Source organism: Trachurus japonicus, chromosome 22 (genome assembly GCF_045865225.1).
Source record: "Trachurus japonicus isolate A0001 chromosome 22, Traja_1.0".
Taxonomy (NCBI): domain Eukaryota; kingdom Metazoa; phylum Chordata; class Actinopteri; order Carangiformes; family Carangidae; genus Trachurus; species Trachurus japonicus.
Window position 1 is genome coordinate 29,599,508 of NC_140928.1, and position 19,959 is coordinate 29,619,466.

Consider the following 19,959-nt stretch of genomic DNA (forward strand, 5'->3'; position numbering starts at 1 on the left):
TCAGTTCAACACATCGAGGATTTTGACCTTTTCCTCATGTGAAATCTTGCAAATAAACTTAAGAGAAACCTAATTAACCCAATGTGTCTATTTGCAGACTTTTCTGTCCAGGACACAGGACAGACAAGGGAATGACGGAGGTGTCCTGGGGTGGGGAGTGTGTCAGGGAGGAACTCATGCATTCTGGGACCCATCTAAATGATGTATTACTAATTTGATTGTTTTTTCCTTAAAAGCTGGTGTATGTTGTTTGACCTGTGGTAAAGTCAGCTGACTGGGTGTGGTTTGCAAAGGCACACACCTGAGGAGAAGAAACTAAGGGGGGCTGCCTGCAGAGCTAAGGCACAGCTCTGGGGAAGGCCACAAGAAAAACTCAGTGGAATCCATAAACTATAAACAAGTCTGGAATCAGAGGGCTGAGAAGCTGAGAAGAACCCGATGGTCTCTCTAGCTGAGCTTCAGAGAAACTTGATATAACAAAAAACAAACAAAGTAAATCTCCATCGGCCTCAGCTGCACAAACGTCACAGTGCAAACATGAAAAACATGGTGCAGCCATATATTACAGGTCGCTGTGACACACACACACACACACACACACACACACACACACACACACACACACACACACACACACACACACACACACACACACACACACACACACACACACACACACACACTGTGTAAGGTGGGAACAGTTTCAGACAAACAACAGCTCAGTGTGCTTTGAGCTTTAAAAAACAGTTGGCAGCGACGTGGACTCGACATAATACGAAGCAAATGGCCTGAAACATGTATGAATGATGAAAGTGCAAAGGCAGATTGATGATACACATCGGTGCTATTTTTAATCCCCCAGCCCATCTGCTAAAAGTGTTTTATTATCAAATTAGTGACTGGATCAAGATTTTTTTTCTCATGCTGCATTTACCACTGGTGCTCATAATTCTCTCTTTTATCTTAATATTTCCCTTTCAGCAGCGCATATGGGATCTTGAAGCACTCCCTGCTCTGAGTTCTGTTTCAATACTCAGCTATTTTGTTGTTGGACGGACACAATGTCTTATTAGGGCCACGGGCAATCGCACCGGGCACTGGTCCCAACAGCTATGAAATAGCTGCAGGGACCACTGCGCAAAATTTTGCATAGAAGTTAATGGGACGGGCGGGAAAAAAAGAGCGAAAAAGACCAATCATTGGAGTTTAACAAACGTCTACTGCTCAGGCATACTTTCACCTAGAGACTCCATTTAAACTTTAAACAGTAGACACAAGTCTTGTGTATTGTCGTATTACTCCACGTTTTGATAGGTCATATAGTTTTTGATCAATCCCTGATCAATGACCATGATCATTTTTGGAGAAATTATGAGATTATAATGGTTGTGTATTGCACGGAATGTTCGTGTCAGAGTGCGTGACATCATCGGTTAGAGTGGGAGAGATGCCAGAAAAACTCCAGATTTTTTCTCTTTCCAAACTCCAAACGGCCACAATTTACACTCCACACACATAATTTTTTCAGAATTTGTAAGACAAACTTGTCCTGTCACTCATCATCTGCTCAAAATATCAGAGAGACTTACAGAATTTAAACTCTGAGCCTCTAAGTGCGGCCACGTCTGTCTCTGCTCCTCATTGACTCCAATACAAATATTTTCTGAGAGAAGCAGAACGGCCTGATGTTTTAAAACTGCCAGCGTCGCCAAAATATTTACTGTAGAAACACCAAATCGTACCAAAATTTTCAATAAGTCCTTAGAGCAACGTTGATCTGTGTTTTGTTCTGATAGGAGTTACCGTTTTGTCATGCTAAGCCTAAATGTGAGACCGGTGCAGAGGCAGAAAATGGCTCTTTTTCTCCACGTTTCTGTCTGTCTCTCTGTGGGCCCCTATCGCCGTAATAACCTCTTTGATCCTCAGGCCAGAGCTCGTTAACTTGATAAACAATCCACCTGGCACTCGTTTAAATGTTTATAAACAGAGACACAGCTAAATCAGACTGACACAGGATGCAGCTACTAACTAACTATGTGTCAAGTCAGTCACACACACACACACACACACACAGACTCTAGAGCCAGCTTCATGTGATTACAGTCACACACACACACACACACACACAAACACACACACACCTTCATGTGATTAAAACACAGTTAACGTGCAACAGAATTTAAACTTAAACCATGATTTAATCTGGTTTTAAAGTTAAACCTTGTTGGTGTCAAATGCGTCAAATGCCTCTCGTGGGAGTCCCCCCCAGCTGAAAGCAGCCCACCCCACCAGCCAGAGGGTCCAGGACCATAGGGACTGCAGTGGAGGAAGGCTGCCTTAACACCCTGCACAATGGCACCCAGTACACAGAAGTTAGACAGGACCAGTCAGCCCATCACCTGGTCCGTTCAACAAATCAGTTTATGCTACTGTGATTTATGTAGCCTAGTTAAATACTACAGTAATCATCATAGTGTATTGGCAGGAAAGACCATTTAAATCTGTATCAAATATCGATTAATGAATTAATCGATAATTTGCATGTTGGTCTTGGTTAAGTACCACCTTGAAAAAAAAAACAATGTTTTGTTGCTTAAGCTATTCAGTCATTCAATGGTATACTAAAATCCATGTAAAAAAAAATGCTTCTCACTGTTCTCAGGTCAAATATTTATATGCGATTAAAATGCAATTAATTGCGATTAATTAATTACAAACCCTCTAATTAATTAGATTAATTGTTTTAATTGAGTCCTGCCCTATTACACAAGATAAACGCACACACACACACACACACACACACACACACACACAGTTAACCTAATGTGATTACAGCTCCTCCATATCAGTGCTTATAGAAAAATGATCATGTGTCTGTCTGATCAGCTCTGTCTTGACCTTAAAGGGATAGTTCAACATTTTGGCAAATTGGCCCATTGCCATAATTGCTATAGTCATAGCAGTAGGTTCATTACCTTTAATTGTAGGTGTAAGCTATTTTCAGTACGGCGGAGCGCAGCAGCTGGCTGCTCAGAGCTACGCTATGGAGGCTAACGGAATTTCTTGGTTTCCCTCATTAAACTCATCAAATACAAAATCCCAAAACTCCACAGCGCTTTTGTAGACAAGTTGTGAGCTGCACAACCACCACGCTATGAGATAATGACGGAACGATACGAAACGGAGCCGTTTTCGAGGTAAATACATACAAAACCGCTGATGCGCGTTGCGTTCAGGGACAGTTTTTCAGCAAGCAGTCTCCGTATTTACCCTGTATTTACCTCGAAAACGGCTCCGTTTTGTATCGTTCCGTCATTATCTCATAGCGTGGTGGTTGTGCAGGTCACAACTTGTCTACAAAAGCGCTGTGGAGTTTTGGGATGTTGAATTTGATGAGTTTAATGAGGGAAACCAAGAAATTCCCTTAGCCTCCATAGCGTAGCTCTGAGCAGCCAGCTGCTGCGCTCCGCCGTACTGAAAATAGCTTACACCTACAATTAAAGGTAACGAACCTACTGCTATGACTATAGCGATTATGGCAATGGGCCAATTTGCCAAAATGTTGAACTATCCCTTTAAGATCGTGGGTTTGATTCCCATGTTGACAGAGATGGCAAAATCGGCAGTAGCCCCGTGGCCCATTCAAAATTTCCCGAGAGGAAATTTTCTAGTATTGTGTTGCTGTTGCTGTGAGGGGCGTGTGGATGTGTAACTTCCTGAGTATAAACCCAACCAATCTCCTGGGATAAAGGAGAAATCCCTTCTCGCCTCTGGAAACCTCTGTCCCAATAACCCACATAACCATGGACAACTGTAATCATTTGTAATGTATGTAGTAGTGTCTGCTGAGACACGCACACACACATTAGTTGCCATGGATCTTTATGAGCCCCGGCGGACCGCCTGCTCTGTTCAGTCATCCTACTGAAGAGCGAAACACACACCCACACTTCTATATTTGTATTCCACTGGAAACCTGACAGAGCGGCAAAGAGCCTTGACAAGGTCTGAGTTAATGCATCAGACTCCCCATTTACCAACCACACACACACACACACACACACAGTTGTGTTAAAAGTTGTGTGTTCAGAGTCTGGGCCGGTGAACACAGGTTCTTTTGTTTGATGCCGTCCTGCTCCAACACTTCTTTTCCTGTGACGTCCCAACTGGCCCGTTCTCCCTTCAGTCTTTTACCAACCTCCTCCGTCAATAAATAATGAAGTAAAGAGGCTCCACATGGAACCCAGTGGCCCTCGTCCTCTCTCTATCTCACTATCTCTGGATACCTTTGAGGATTCCAGCAGTTTGTAGTACATGTGGCATCAGTATGTCAGTGTCTGCAGGATGCAGCGCGCACAGCCGAGCTCTGAGGGCCTGAAAATTAAATAACACGCTCAAAATAAATCTTTTAAAAACCGTCTCACTGTGGGATTCCTGCGGTCCCACTGATGTCTTCACCTGACACACTTCCTCCCATACATCAGCGCATGTGCCAGCAGGAGTTCAAAAGGCCCTTTGTCCCCGCCGTGCAGAGCGTGGATCTAAAACACTAACTTTTAAAGAGACAAAAGTGTGTGTGTGGTGGAGGTGAGGGTCATCTTTCAGTGCTCGGTTTCCATCCCCCCCCCCAGCGTTGCTGAAGTCATCACGCTGGACTAAGAGGGACGCTCAGAGCTCTCACAGCTTTTCCCTTCAGTAATCCGTCATCCTATTTCCTCCCTGGTCTCTGTCTGGCCGACATGAGGGAGGATGGAGTGAAGCCACCCACATGGTGGACTGGACGAACAGTACACACTCACACATAAAGTATGAACCTCTCTGCTGTTCACAAACACTGCTCACTGAGAGCCTGAGTGCTCCAGCAGGTCACTACCTTGTCCTTGGCTTCGCTGAGCTGGTCCTCAAGTTCGGAGAAGCTGAAGCCGGCCACAGTGATGAAGTCACCGATCACCGCCACAAACTTATCCCCACGTTCCCTCGTCCTGCTCTGCTGGTAGTGGAGCTCCTGGAGGGGGATGGGGACAAAGACAGTCAACTTTCAGATTCACTTTTGTTTTTTGTATGTAGATTATTAGTATCATTATTATTATTATTATTATAACCTTTATTTATTCTCAAAGATCATTGAGGAAAAGTCCTAATTTACAATGGTGACAGAACAATAAATACAACAAGAATATTAGGAAAACAAATAAGAAAGGTTAACACAGTCAAACAATCATGATCGGTACAAAATAAAACAATTACAATCCAGTGAAACCAGGTTTGAGACAAGGATTTTGTCTCAAACCCTTCTAACTTTAAGATTTTCTGCAGAGTGTTCCATGTGTAAGGTGCATTGTGAGAGAAGGACATTTTACCAAGCTCAGCTCTGACATGATAAATGGAATATGAAGCAACAACCAGCTCTGTGAGCGGGTACCAATGTCGTTTTGTGATTTCAGAGTTAACAGAGATGATAAATAAGGAGGAAATAACTGTGACAGGGCTTTGACTATGAATAAAAACCCATGCTGTTGTCTCCTTACTGCCAGAGATGGCCAGCTGACATTTTGATAAAGAGTGCAGTGATGGGAATTATATGAATGATTAAATAAAAGATAAAAATAGTGCCTCCACAATTCTTTTCCTGTGGTGAGTAGGGAAACAGTGCTTATTTTTGTATAGAAAGCCAAGTATTGTAGCAATGAGAGTGGTGCTATGAAACTTAAAATGAAGACAACCGTCCATCCAGATGCCAAGGGATTTGTAGTGGGGTACTCTCTCTATACATGTGCTATTACTGGAAATGATATTGCAGGACCCAATAGGAGTATATTTTGTGAACAGCATCCAGTTGGTTCCTGTGTTTAGAACTAGCTTATTTCTAAGCTGTTGTTTCTGTGTGTGGCATCCGATGTGACACTTGGTGTTCCGTGTTACAGTGCATGGAGCGTTACCAGCATTTAAACACCTCACCCTCCGGTCCGTCTCTGCCCTGCTCCAAAACATAATTACAGACCAGAGAAGAACCAGTGGGAGGGAACATGAACAACAAGCACACAACAACTCACCGCCTCCAGAGCCTTCAGTCCACTTTTGATATTGTGCACCTCCTTTTCCAACTCAGCCAAACTGTGGGAGAGAAAAAAAAACATATATAAATCGCCTGCTAATCTTGAGAATCCTTTTTTTTTTCAACAGAGCAATAGTTGAAATCACAAACAGGACTTAGTGTGATCCACTCTGCTGCAATAAACACACACAGATTTGGTTTCTTCTCCCTTAGAGAGTCAGTGAACTGTGAGATGTTGTGCACTCACTTGACTTTGGCAGCCTCTGGAACGCTGTTGAGGTCTCCCTGGATGTACAGCGTGTCGGGGTAGTGCTTCTCAAAGATCATGATCAGGTAGTGCAACATGGTGATGTTCCTGTAACACCACAGGTAAACATGTGAACACAGGCAAAGACAATTCTCTTTTACTGTAAGTCATCTACTAGCTGCTCTTGAGGAGAAGTTGAAGTTGTGCCAAACTGGATGGTGCTGAATGATGATTTAGAAAGCTGTGTGCAGAATTTGGGCCTGGATTTGTCATGCTCTGGTTCTCATTTTCATTCATGAATGGACTCCAGTTTTAGCTCATACACAGTATTAACAAGTACTAGTATACTATAACACTTAGTGCTACTTTCTACAAATACTATCATGGTGAATAACTGTTTAAACGCTTAACACACAAGACTTTCAACACACTTTCAATATACAATAGATGTTTAATGTAGATGATTGTTAAATGAAACCACAATTCAAACATGTACAGTATACTACAGATTTTGGGCATAATGATAGATGAAGTGTTCTGTGTCTAAGCTCATTTTATTGTTCACATTTTGAGCCATTGGAAATCATGCTGCAACATTCAATGTACAAGCTGCAGTTAACTGGGTTATCTTTATACTGAGAGACGGCCATGAGTCCTAACTGTGAGCTGAGATGTGAAGGTCTAAGAAATTCTTTAAAACTTTTCCAGTCTTTAATTATAAGAAGGTATATTTTTGGTTTTCAGATTGGTTTCTGAATACAGACTGTGTGTATTTCTCTGTGGACAGAGGCTCTAACAGTATTAATATTGAATATACTTAGGAATCTCACTTTTGGCTCTATAATGAATTCAAATAAATGGACAGACACTGTAAAAACTAGACAGAGTAACTGATTTGACATTTGACTGAGTAATGACAGAGGTCTGATGTTTAATATGAATCATCAGTGATGATCTAAGGGTTCATTTGAAGCTGACAGCCCCTCCCCCTGACTCACCTGTCTATGCTGGACTTGGTGTCAGCGATCTTGTTGAGGCTGGAGACCTTGAAGCCGTAAGCATTGCCTCTCTGGCCTTTGTTCATGAAGTTGCCGAAGGCCAGCACCACCTCCAGCATCTGAGTCAGCCTCTTGCTCCGGACCACCTCCTTGGACGCATTCAGGATGGCTGGAGGAGAACAGAGAGAGAGAGAGAGTGAAGCAGCAGCTGGAAAGTTCATATAGTTGGTGACACATGTGTATGCACTTTGCTTAGTGCATCGCTTAAACTTCCACCTTACATAATAAACTGGCCTTTTTTCCCTTTCCCTTCCATCCCCCACGGACACACACGCAAAACTAAGGCCTCAGCTGTGCCGTGGACCAAAGGTTCTCATCCCGTCCCTCAGTTTTAACATCCTTCACGATGATTGATCAATATTCCCCACAACAACTGGGCAGCTCAGTGGGGAAACCCATCAAACTCTTCCATCCATCCATAAAACAGCAGGGGGGGAGGGGAATATTCCAAACACAACCCCGTGCTGTCCACCTCTTTTCCCCCCTGAGAACAGACTCGTCTGGCAAAGCGCAGGTGGTTCCCCCTCTCCGCTGAAGAAAACCTCAGTGCGAATGTGAAAATCATTAACAAAGTCCATATTGTTATTGTTACAGTTCTCTGTGCTGTGATGCAGCATGGGAACCGTTCTTCTGGCTGTGCTGACAGTGTTCTGTTGGACTGCAGGAAGGCTTGGCTGCACACTGCACTGTCTTCTCAAACGCTTCTTTTGAACATGCCGGGTGGTCCAGGGAAACATGCCCTCATTCAGAGTATATGACAAAGTAGCATGAATAATAAAAGGAGATGAGAACTCTATTATGGGCATCGATGAACAGTGTGGTCTGGGAACATTTGGACTCGACGTTTAATATTCTGGAGGCTTAAATCAATACTCAGATCCTCTGTATTACTCTGCTGCTGGTAAGTTCCTCCCATCCCTGGCAGCTCGTACAGTGCATTTGACTTGTCTGAGAGGGACAATGCATAGACTGACAAAAAACATGTTAGTCAGCACTCAAAGAAAAACACTGCTGGCACAAACATAGTCGAAGCCCTCATCACAGCACAGCACAACAGGGCCACCAGAGCAGCGTCTTCCAAGTAGCTGCGGCTCAAACAAGCACCAAGACGGCTCAGTCGTGACACACCAGTGTACACACACACACACACACACACACACACACACGTCTCACTGGAAGGCATTTCCCCAGTCTTTGAAATGAGCTGCAGTGTTTACGAGAGAGGCTCTCCCCTCTCAACGTGGGCCAGCTTTCCAAAACAGCACTGCCTGGTAACCTGGGAGCCGATGCTCAGGGAAAAAAAAACTGAAAATATATAGCCGGCCACCCGCTCCCACCGTGCACACAAACACACACACACAGGTGTATGCTTAACACACAGAAGGGATTTCACGCAGCGGTGGGAAAAGCATTGGTCAAAGCTGATGACACTTTGAATGTTTGAAACTTTTTTTGGTTTGTGTGATGTTTTTTCTTCTAAAACCATAATAAAAGCATACTGTTAATGACCAGGACCTGAACTGATGTCAACATTTCAAATCGCTGCTTTACAGTGTTTCCATCCATGAATGAACCAGTAGCCCAGCAGCTCCTCTTCAACCTCATCCTTAAAAAGCCACTAAAACACATCATTTCTTTTTATGAAAGGCTCAGCTGGGTTCTGCAGTTTTTGGGCTAAACAACGTACGAACAGGAGAAAATAGTGTGTTTGATGTGGCTAATTAAAAACACACTGGACAGTGATTTCTATTCCCAGCAGCAGCCGACTGTACAGTATGCACAGTCAAAATAAACTACATGGTAATGAAGTATCAACACTGTGTCTCACTGATAGATGCACAAGGTCTTGGACAACAATAGAGTTTCATGGCACATACTAGAGAAGTCATACAAAGCTTTGGCACATATGTCATCTTAATCAATTAATTATTGGTCTTGGCCTTTGATTTGATTTGTCGATAATACATTTACATATAATGAATGCCTCAGTGATAATCAAGCCTGGGAGATGATTAACTTCCCAGTGCTGCAGTGCAGTGCACAGCAAACAAGGGCTGCAGGACTTATCAATATAATATCAAAATCATAATACGGCCATGTGCATGATCCAAATCACAGGGGCTGTAAAGTTTTTAATAAAGGTAAACTGTGTCACACTGTATCATAAATGAATAATTATGGTGCTACAGAAATACAATTCTTCAGATTTTAAGGAAAAATATATCATAATTTTTTTCGACGAATATCCAAACATGAATGTTTAAACTGAGTCATCGCCATGACAATATCTGCCAGAATTATTGCAGGATAAAAACAGAAAGGCTCACTGGCAAGGACAAACAGATGGGTTTTCCTCTTTGGAGAGTGTTTGTGTAATTATTCTCAATGCCAGAGGGGGGAGACAAACGTTCTGCACTGCAGGTTTAAATAAGTGATGACACACAGTTTACATCTGCTTCTTCTGTGTTTAGTGGCATCCAAGGAGTTGGTGCTAACCTTCAACTTTCGGTTTGGTTTCACCCAGACGCTCTGCAAACTTCTTCTTGAAGAACAGAGCCTGCAGTCTCTGCTGGTAGTGGTCAATTCTGGCAAAGAGAAGAAAGAGGTAAGAGGAGGAGAGAAGAAGGGAAAAAACATAAAGGGAGGTGAGTTACATTTGTCTCTAGGGGAGTGTCAAGTTCAAAGCTACAAGTCACCCAATTGTAGAAAACTCCCTCTCTCAGTTTTCACAGGCCTTTTATCATCTACTCTGCTCCCATCAAGCTGCAAGCTTGACAAATGGGTTTGTTAGACCAGCCCAAAGGTTTACCAAGGGAGGGAGTAGGAATTTCAATAGAGGGACTGGGGATATTAAATAGCAAAAAAAAAAGGAAATAACTTAATCCCAGATGTATTCTTCAGATAAAAGGAGATGTGGACACAGTAAAAGAAAGTGGACATGGGTAATATTTCACTCGAGAGGAAATAAAAAGCTTTGATTATCTTGTACAAACAGAACAAAAGCTCTGATTTAAAACGTCTCCACTCTAATGTGACTGGAGTCCTCAAAGGACGGCCATGACTCCTTCACTAAACCATGAATCAGCCTCTGCTTTGATGCCTGGTCTTGGTTCCAGCCTCACCTGGCTGCCTCAGTCTTGTTGAGCAGACACCGTATTTTAGGATCTACACGTGTTTGACTGGTCCATGTCTTGATTCAGCAGAACCTCTGCACATTCTGCCAGACACTACACACAGTGCAGACTTGTTACATCTGTTTGGACGCAGTCGTGTGTACCTGCTCATTTCAAAGAGGAAGCGATCAGCCCGGGCCATGCGCTCCAACTCGTGTTTGTGCTCCTCCAACAGGTCAATGTCACTTTTCTCTGGGACGAACTTCAGCAGCTGCAAAAGACCCAAGGACAGCGTTAATCCAGATGTTGATACATGTGCCAGTGTCTCTAAAACTCTGACACTACACATGGGAACAATTCAGCTTGTTTCAGTTTTTTGCCCTTGACAATTTGATTTAATCAAGTCATAATGAGGCCATTTTTCTTTAACAATATAAAAATAAAAACTTTATTTTTTCTCCATCAATCAAATCCATACTCACTACCCAACCAGTCATAGTAGAGCTGATGATGCTCATAAATGCTAATAAATCAAAAACTGGATCTTACCTGCTCCAGCATATCTTTGGCGAGCTCCTCTCTCTCATCCATCTCCAGGATCGCCCTCTTAATCTCCTCGTTGCTCATTTTTAACCTGCAAAGGAAAAAAAAATCATTTATCAAAAGGTCACATATTCATGAATACACTTCAATACACTGTATTTGAAGTGTTGACCCATAAGAAGTTATTAGTTTACGCTTTTAAGAACCAAAAACCGTCTCAGTGAAGTTTTACATGTCCTCTCTCAGGGATTCTCTATGGAGCTCTAGTGGAAACAGGTCAGTCAGCCAATTAGAAGAGAGGAGGCTCTGAGGCTCTTCCCTGATTGGCTGACCTATTTTGGAGTGATTGAATGAAAACGTAGCAGAAATCAGGTAAAATCAAATCCTGCAAGATTAGATGGTGGGTCCAGGTGGGGGCGGGGATGAGGCTGAGAGCAGTGATTGCTTTTTATGACATCACACAGTTACAGAAGGTCTGCCGGCTGCTTTTAAGGCTTAGTGTCTGAATACAGGCTGTGTGTGACTGAGGCTTTGATACTTTCACAGTATAAATACAGAACCTATAGCTGCTTTATAATAAAACAAAAAAACAGAGAATCCTGTCTTTATACAACATTGGATCGTTAAATATAATTAATTACCACATGACAATACAAAAACTGTTTGTTGACAGATGCTTCTACTCTGAAGACTGGTCTGATCCAGTGTCGTCCCCATGAGCACTGCCAACAGTTTTTCAAAGCATCTGATCAGAGTTAAGTGTGCTGGGATGTGATCAATAACACCATTGTTAGTCTGTGCACCAAAGCAGTATCGACCAACTGCTGACCCCATTTGGGTCTAGTTCGGATCACCCTCGGGTCATTTGCTATTGACACGAAAGTGAGTTCAGTGACCATGCTCAGCTCTGTCAGACACAGAGAGGCCTCACAACGCCTGTTTATTGATCTGGGGGGGGGGGTTCAAATCCTCTGCAGGGCTTTGGATCATTGCTGTTAGGAGACATACAAATGATCCGTTGTTGGGGGGGTCTTAAATGGTAACAATTGATTCCAGTCCAGATGTAGTGGGACTTTGGGAAGGGGGTCAACTTTATGTGTCGTAACTGTTTTTATACGGCTTAATGTGACAATGGCCTTATTGAAATCTGAACACAACTCCCAGAGATGCATGTTCTCTTGATAGTTTTTTTTATCTGTTATATACATACAATGTGGTGTGTCAGTAGGAGGTGGTATATGTTGTATTTGTCCTTGTGAATGGGCCTTTTATTTTTGATGTGTTTTGTTCATTATTATGTTGTTTTATGAGCAACCCAAGGATGCAAAAACAATTTCAGTCCAACTGACAATAAAGGAAATTATCTATCTTATCTATCATGGCAGTCACTTCCTTTTAGGGGGAAAAAAACCTCCTTCTATTCCCCTGACAGATGTCCGTGTGTGTATATTAAAACCACATTTCCTCCACCAGCCATGAGGAACACCTGCCTCGAGCTGCTCCACACATGAGTTACAACTCAACCTCCTAACCCCAGCACTGCAGTACCACTTACTCCACATCAGCCTGTGCACGGGGCATCTCTTCAGAATCATAATCTACTGAACAGAGAGCAACAAATACAGTCTACCAAACTTCATCATTCGGGCAGGGACTCTTACTTTGAAAGCAAGATGATGCAGTTCTGTGCACGTCTACCGTCGATGACCGACAGCTCTTTGACCTTCCTCGTGCTGACGTATATGTCATCCATGGAGCCCGTTTCTTTCTGCGGAAACATAAAAACAGAGAAGTGTTAACTTTGCAACAAAGTTTCATTGATGTGGTGATATCAGAGAGAGCTCGTCTGGTTGCATCTGTTTGACATTTCTCTTTGAGAGACAACATGACCCTGTCTATGTATCAGACAATGTGCTAATTTGGAGCAGATAAAGCATCCAGAGTCAGGGCCAGTCGTCACAGTTTGATCACTGTCACTATAAAGCACAGACAAAAAGGCTGCATCACAGCCAAATACTTTAGTTGGCCTCAGGTCAAGTTCCCTGACCTGCTTTCGCACTGACTGCATCTGTCAAGTGTTATGCATCAATTCTCAGAAGCCATAATGCATGCCTCATTAAAAATTATACACCCTGGACTGGGTCTATATGAAAACACATTTAAAAAAGCCGTGGAAATTGAAAAAAAAAAATGTCTTGAATTTATGGCGGTGTGAGCCGAAAATCTAAAGCAGGTCTTAGGGAGTGGGAGATTTCTTTTCTGGGTGAGTCACCCAGGCAAACACAATGCAGGCAGACCCATAAACCTCTCGGAGGAACAGGAAACACTGTTCAAAACTGGGCTTAGGCCAGGCAGATATTTTTGTAAGCTTCACACAAATGTAGTAAATTAAAAATCCACAAGGGGAAAAGAGTACATGTCTGAGAAAAGTGGTCGGGGCTGCATGTTAAACACATTCTATTTATGGTCCGAGCTGGTTTCCTGCCTGCCAGAAAATGTCCATTTTGAGGTTGCTGGGTATGACGTATGTAAAACAGATGCGGCTTGTAAAGAAAGTGTCATTTTTCCATGCCCGCGTTGACCCACGTTGCCTGGCAGCTGACTGAGGTTGGCACCGGGTTCAGAGGACAACTCCCATTCACCGGCTTTGCCAAAGCCCTCGGTGCCCACGCGCTACAGGCAGCTCTGCCAGTTTGTGTATAGCATGGACGCTCCGGATAATGTAACAGGAGACAAGCCGCTTCATCTTTTATAGCCGTTATTAACCGGGATGATCGAAATGTGGCTGAGGGTTTTTTTGTTTTTTTTTACTCTTCTGCAGGGCAGCAAGAGTGTGACGGCTTTTTTAACATGCGGATTATTCCAACTGAGTTCACGACAAACAATTATCACAATTAAGGCAATGAAAGATGATGATGGTAATGATGGGAATGAATACAACAACCAGGATGAAAATGGATATGATAATGAACAATATGGGAATGATGATGAAGATTAATGCTCCATTTATGTCTGAGGTTTCTGAATCTCCACCAAAGGAAACTGTCCAAGTCTACAGCCAACCAGCTACACACTATCTGTCATTAGTTATACTGTAAACTCTACACTGCTATACAGTAAAGAGAAAATCAGACCTTTACCATCTGAGAAATTATAATTTTTAGATGTAGAGTACAGCAGTTGCTTATTTACACATAAAGCTGACACAACACATGGTTTTCTGGTTTGGAGTTATGTTTCAAGGTGCCTGATAAATGTAAACCTTTCAGCTCTATGAAGAAAAATAGCTCCACTGATGAGACTATAACAGTAACAGTGTAAGCCGGGAAAACCAAAACACTGAGCTGAGAGATGCTAAAAAAAACAGTTCTAAAGCTGAGCAGAGTGATGCAAAATGACTGCTGACCATTGGCTGGCTGCTGCGTTGCAGGAGGAGAAGGTGACAGAGCAATGAAGGTTCATAACCATGAGGAGAAAAAAACAAATGCTGGAAGACCGTGAACTCACCTGTTTGAAGGATTGGTTAGTGAGCAGCTCCTGCCCAGGCAGTCGGAGAGTGCAGAGAGACACAAAAAAATTGAAAACAACATGCAAAGATTAGCACTTCAAGCAGAAAAAGTGGTGGCTAGAGCAAAGAACTACAACTACGCACACTACAAGCTGCAGCTGGGAAAGCCTCTGTGAGAAACACCCAACCCAATAATCACCAAACTGTCCAAGTCATCAGGAGCTCATGAAGTTTAGAAAATCTGTGCCATCTCTGTGTTGCAGAGGAGAGGTTTTGAAACTCTGCTCGACCGTGGCTTCTGTTTTGAACAGGTCACGGTTGTTGCAATGCATTCATTTGATTGCATCTACATTTGTCTTGACATGCAAAAACAAGAACATGAAAAATGAGTGTGGTAACTAATCCTGCAAAGGGCAAATGTAAACAAAAAGCCCATTTTGAAAGAAAGACCAATGACAAGCTTCTTTTTTTTTTTAAAGGGTAATTGTGCCATGTATAAACTTTACAGTATTGTCCAGTCAGATTGAATCCTACTCCTGCCAAATGGAACTGAGTTGTCAAGGCCAGGAAGATCTTTGCTTTTTATGTGGCTTTATCCATAGAGATCTACATTTAACCACTGGACTGTGCCAATGAAAATCTGCTCTGTATAAATAAATACCCACAGTAAATCACTGTCAGCAACAGCCTCAAATGACCCATTACTCTTTAATAAAAGCCTGCAGAGAATAGTTGTGCTTTTTGATGTCAGGGGGCTTTTAAGCATGGCTGTAAAGTGCATTACACAAGAATTCAACACGTATAATGCCTTTACACAGATTATGTATTGCTCTTCCACTGAGCCTGCTTTAAACTGTGATTATTACAAACTAATTAGAGTACATTAACATTCCACTTAAAATCCATTAGAGGTGGTTAAATATAGATCACTTTATGCAATAGTTCCCTTATATTATCATATGACAAGTGGTATGTAATTAGTCTGTAGTACAGAAATAAGAAATTGCTCTATGGTGTTGCCTCAATGACGTGCACTCTGCAATTATCCTATTAGTTTCCTGGTTTAACATGACTTAGTGAATTGCCTCTTTATTTTAACGCATTGGCTTCAGGAAAAAAAAAAAAAAAAAAAGTTTCCTGTATGATCTCTACTTGTGACTTCAGTGGTGTTGACTGTTTCCTCTGTGTTGCACTGATTCATGAGCCCATGAAGACCCGGTCAGTTCACCAGTTCTCACAGAAACGCTCTGCAGGTACAAGGGCAAAGCTGGAGCTCTGTGGCATCACTACAGTAAGCCGCTGTGCAGTGAACAGCTGCTCATGATAGCCTGGAGCCGGACCCTGGGCCGTCTCCAGAGTCCTCTTACAACATCCCACCCTCAGCCCATCACACACACTCTCACTTCTTCACGCACACTACAATAAAAACAGCGAGGCAAACATCAAACTTGATATACAGTTCTTACTCAACTCAGTTATTCAAACAACAGGCATGAAACATACACACACGCACGCACGCACGCACGCACACACACATACACACACACTGATCCTCAAGTCATAAAACTATATTCCAGAATACAGGCATCCTCTGGCAAACAAATGCAAACCTGCTGTCTCTGATAGGCTGAGAACATCTTCTCTATGTCCTTGAGGTCAAGGATCTTGAAAGCTCTCAGGTCGTCAATGTCATTCCAGATGGTGCCATTGATCACATTCTGAAAAAGGGTAAAGGAACAGGAAGGATGAACATATGTTTTCAATTTATTTTGCAATTATATCAGCTGTAAGAACATTAGACATACACTGCAGAAGAACCAGGCTTGTCTGTAGGGCCCCAAAACTCTGATATAAAATTGAAAAAAACAACATTTATTTTAAAAATGAAACATTGTATTCCACTTTTGTTGTGATTTGTTTTAAGTGTTGACCCATAAGCAGATATGCTTGTTGTTTTATGAGTCTCAATTTAATTTCTCATTTTCTATTTCAGGCTTCACTCTTGAACTCTGGCAAAATAAAAATACTGGTTATTCAATAAGAGGAGAGGCAGTGAGCCGGAGAAGTGTCACTTTCTACAATATGGAAACTTTAGGTTAAAGCTGGGGTAGGCAGGAAGTGTTTTTAAAAGAAGCCTACAGCTCCCAGTGTCTTTGACCAATCAAATCTATTCTGGTCTAGGCGTTCGTGATTGGTTGAAGGGCTGGCCCTACTCTGTTCTCCCGATTTGTTAAGACAGAGTAAGGCCAGCCCTTCAACCAATAGAATAGATTTGATTGTTCAAAGATACTGGGAGCTGTAGCTTTTCAGGCTGCTGCCAACAGAGACATAGAGAAACACTGTGATCGCTCCAAACACACAGACCTTTACTTACTGATAGTTGAATGGAGAAAAACAATTTTCTTTAAAAAAGTTAAAGGGACAACGAGGAGTTTTGGAAAGTGAAGTGTTTTCACACTACATTTCCACGCGCACGGTGAAATTCTTGGACTGGCGCAAAACGGACGAAAGGAAAACATTTGGTCGTAGTTCCGACCATTAACGGCGATCCGGCGGTGTTATTACCATGACCCACCGGGCAGCGTCTGGGAAACTGAAAGTAGGAAATGCTGGGCAAGTTGACCACTAAATAATAATACTACAGTAACAAAATAACGATGAAGACAAAACAATATAGAAAATGGAGCCATTAACAAGTGTGGGTAACATAGATTCATCCACATTAATATGAGACCCTTTATAACCAAATACACACTCCTCGTTGTCGCTTTAATATTTTGTTTTTAAAACGTATAAATGTAAATATATTAATGATAAATAGAACAGAATATTCTTATGGTTTGGCGAAGTTACAAAACACCAAAACAGTTTAGCAATAAAGATGTTGTCTCACCTCTCCTAGTTTAGACCAGTTGAAGGACTTCAGGGGGTGAGAAGGCTGAGGGATGGACTTGGAGCGCATGGTGCTGGCTGAGTTGAAGGACAAGGGCATAGGAGGGGGCGGGACTCCAAAGAGAGGAGGAGCTCCTGGCGGAGGCGGCGGGGCACCGGGTGGGGGAGGGGGTGGCGGGGGAGGCGGGCAGCTGAAAGGTAACGGAGGAGGAGGTGGAGGGAAGCCGCCAATCATAGGAGGCGGAGGTGGAGCCAAGGGGGCGCCAGGGGGTGGAGGAGGGGGGAACAACACGGGGCCGCCCTGTCAGAGGGGAAACAGACCATAAAGACATCAGTTATTATACAGTTTATTATTACATAACATTACATCAATAAGTGTTTGTGGTTAGAGAGCAGATAGAAGCACGGCGCTCACAGAGAAGTCATTGATGCGTGACGACAGGTCCAGGACCTGCTCCCTGGCCGAGCGCAGCTCCACACCCTCGCGCTGGAGCTTGTCCTTCATCTTGTTCAAGGTCTTCATCATCTCGTCCTTCTCCGAGGTCTTAGTGTCACACTCCCGCTCCTTCCTCTCTAGTTTCGCCATCAGCTCTACATGATCTGAGAAGGAAACAGGAATGTGTTTGGATGCAGATTCACACATTGTCTGTTCTGAATAAGAGATGAACAGGTGTTTCCTTTCTTTTTTCTTTTTTTTTTTTTACACTGCTGTTTTTTTCTTTTCGAAAACTTAAAGGGATAGTTCAACATTTTGGCAAACTGGCCCATTGCCATAATCCGTAGGTTCGTTACCTTTACTGTAATTGTTGGTGCAAGCTATTTTTAGAACGCCCGAACCAAGCTACAGAGGCTAATGGGATTTCTTGGTTTCCCTCATCAAACTCATCAAATACACAATTCAACAACTCCAAAACGCTCTGGTGGACAAGTTGTGACCTGCTCATTCACCACGCTATGAAATAATAATGGAACGTTATGAGACAGAGTTGTTTTGGAGGTAAATTCATGCAAAATCGCTGATGCCCGTTCCTGTTGAGGGCAGTTGCAGTCTCTGTATTTACTCTGTCTCGTAATGTTCCGTTATTATCTCATAGCGTGGTGAATGTGCAGGTATTTGATGAGTTTGATGAGGGAAACCAAGAAATCCCATTAGCCTCCATAGCGTAGCTCGACTCTGTGGTTCTAAAAATAGCATACACCGACAAATAAAGGTAACGAACCGACAGCTATGACTATAGGGATTAGGGCAATGGGCCAATTTGCCAAAATGTTGAACTATCCCTTTAATGCATGGCACACAAAAAAAGGAAACTAAGTAACTTTTTTTTTTTTCTTCTAAGTGTTACCTTTCCTGAACTTCTCCGCCTGGTCTCTCCACTGCTTCACCTCATTCTCATTGACCAGCCTGTGAAGGAGGCACACAATAATAAGAACTGACACAACAACAGACAGATACACTTAACTCAGCACAAAAATGTTTGCGCATAGGAGCCAACTGCAATCCAACCAAGTCACACCTCCACACTTTGAGGTTTAAGCTTTGGTTCCAGTAATCCATTGATGCTAATTTTCAACTTTCTTTTTGTGAGTCCGATTCACTTCCAGCATTGACTGGGTTGATGCAGATTGCTCCTTTAAGCTGTATAATGATTAGTATTGAAGAAAAAAAATCCTGCACAGCTGATATTCTCAGTTATGAACCCTGGCTCTTAGTTCTGCAGAATGCTTGGGGTTAAACAGGGTTACACTGATCCCAAAAAAACCCAAAACAAATTCAGTAGTGAAAAATTAGTGTTTTTGATAATGACAGAATCAGAAAGTCTGTGTAAAAACTGAATGAAAAAGTGGATGAAAAGATGATTGAACGGAATCTTTTGAGATGGATAAAGAGTGGAAAGTGAAACCTGGAGCACCGGTGGTAGCCACAGCTAGAGTTGAGAGAACAGACATGATTCAGTGTCACTAAGCACAGACTATAAACAAGCAGTAAAACAGGAGAATGAGTGAATGAACTACTGAGAAGGAATCGAGCGGAGGTCCAGGCTGCCAATGAGGATAAAGTAACTTCACTGCGGTGGTGATTCACACTTTAATGCTCGCAATCAATTCACACAAGGAAATCCACAAGGCCATTGAAAAGCAAATTGGTCATTAATCAGATTTGGGTTTCTAAGTGTTTGTGTTAGTGAACAGGACTGTCTGAACTTGATTACAAAGTCAGTGCAGTTTTAATTAGAGCCCAAGCACTGATCCAACTCATTAAAACAAAAACACTGTATTGTTGACTGGTCAAATTAAACGCTTTTAACGTAGCTGTGGAAAAATATGATTTGTTGAAGAGTGTTAATTTTGGGTCAAGTATACGCGTGATTAGTCAGAGCCGTCGTCATGGTGACCACAGATGATGAATGGCTTTGTCTCCTGGTTGTTTTAACAGTTGTTTTAACCCGCCCCCCCCCCCCACTCCCAATCCGAGGCGGCACGGCACGAGTCTGCGCGTTCGCACCCGTTAACTGTCAGCGGTTCCAGCGCTCAGCCAGGAC

At 42.7% G+C, this 19,959-nt stretch overlaps 1 protein-coding gene across 4 annotated transcripts in view; it reads right to left on the bottom strand.

The window, feature by feature from the left end:
* The window catches only part of daam2 (dishevelled associated activator of morphogenesis 2), a 109,560-nt gene that overhangs the window by 13,114 nt on the left and 76,487 nt on the right, over positions 1-19,959 (bottom strand). For 3 of the 4 annotated variants that reach the window (XM_085768470.1, XM_085768468.1, XM_085768469.1), the window contains exons 12-24: positions 18,763-18,821; positions 17,832-18,016; positions 17,418-17,717; positions 16,135-16,242; positions 14,524-14,553; positions 12,678-12,784; positions 11,023-11,107; positions 10,638-10,744; positions 9,857-9,945; positions 7,301-7,469; positions 6,303-6,410; positions 6,054-6,114; positions 4,874-5,005 (exon numbers count right to left, since the gene is read on the bottom strand). In XM_085768470.1, the coding sequence (XP_085624596.1) occupies positions 4,874-5,005; positions 6,054-6,114; positions 6,303-6,410; positions 7,301-7,469; positions 9,857-9,945; positions 10,638-10,744; positions 11,023-11,107; positions 12,678-12,784; positions 14,524-14,553; positions 16,135-16,242; positions 17,418-17,717; positions 17,832-18,016; positions 18,763-18,821 (1,540 nt within the window). The remainder of the gene's footprint in view (positions 1-4,873; positions 5,006-6,053; positions 6,115-6,302; positions 6,411-7,300; positions 7,470-9,856; positions 9,946-10,637; positions 10,745-11,022; positions 11,108-12,677; positions 12,785-14,523; positions 14,554-16,134; positions 16,243-17,417; positions 17,718-17,831; positions 18,017-18,762; positions 18,822-19,959) is intronic. The other variant, XM_085768471.1, reaches the window with a different exon arrangement.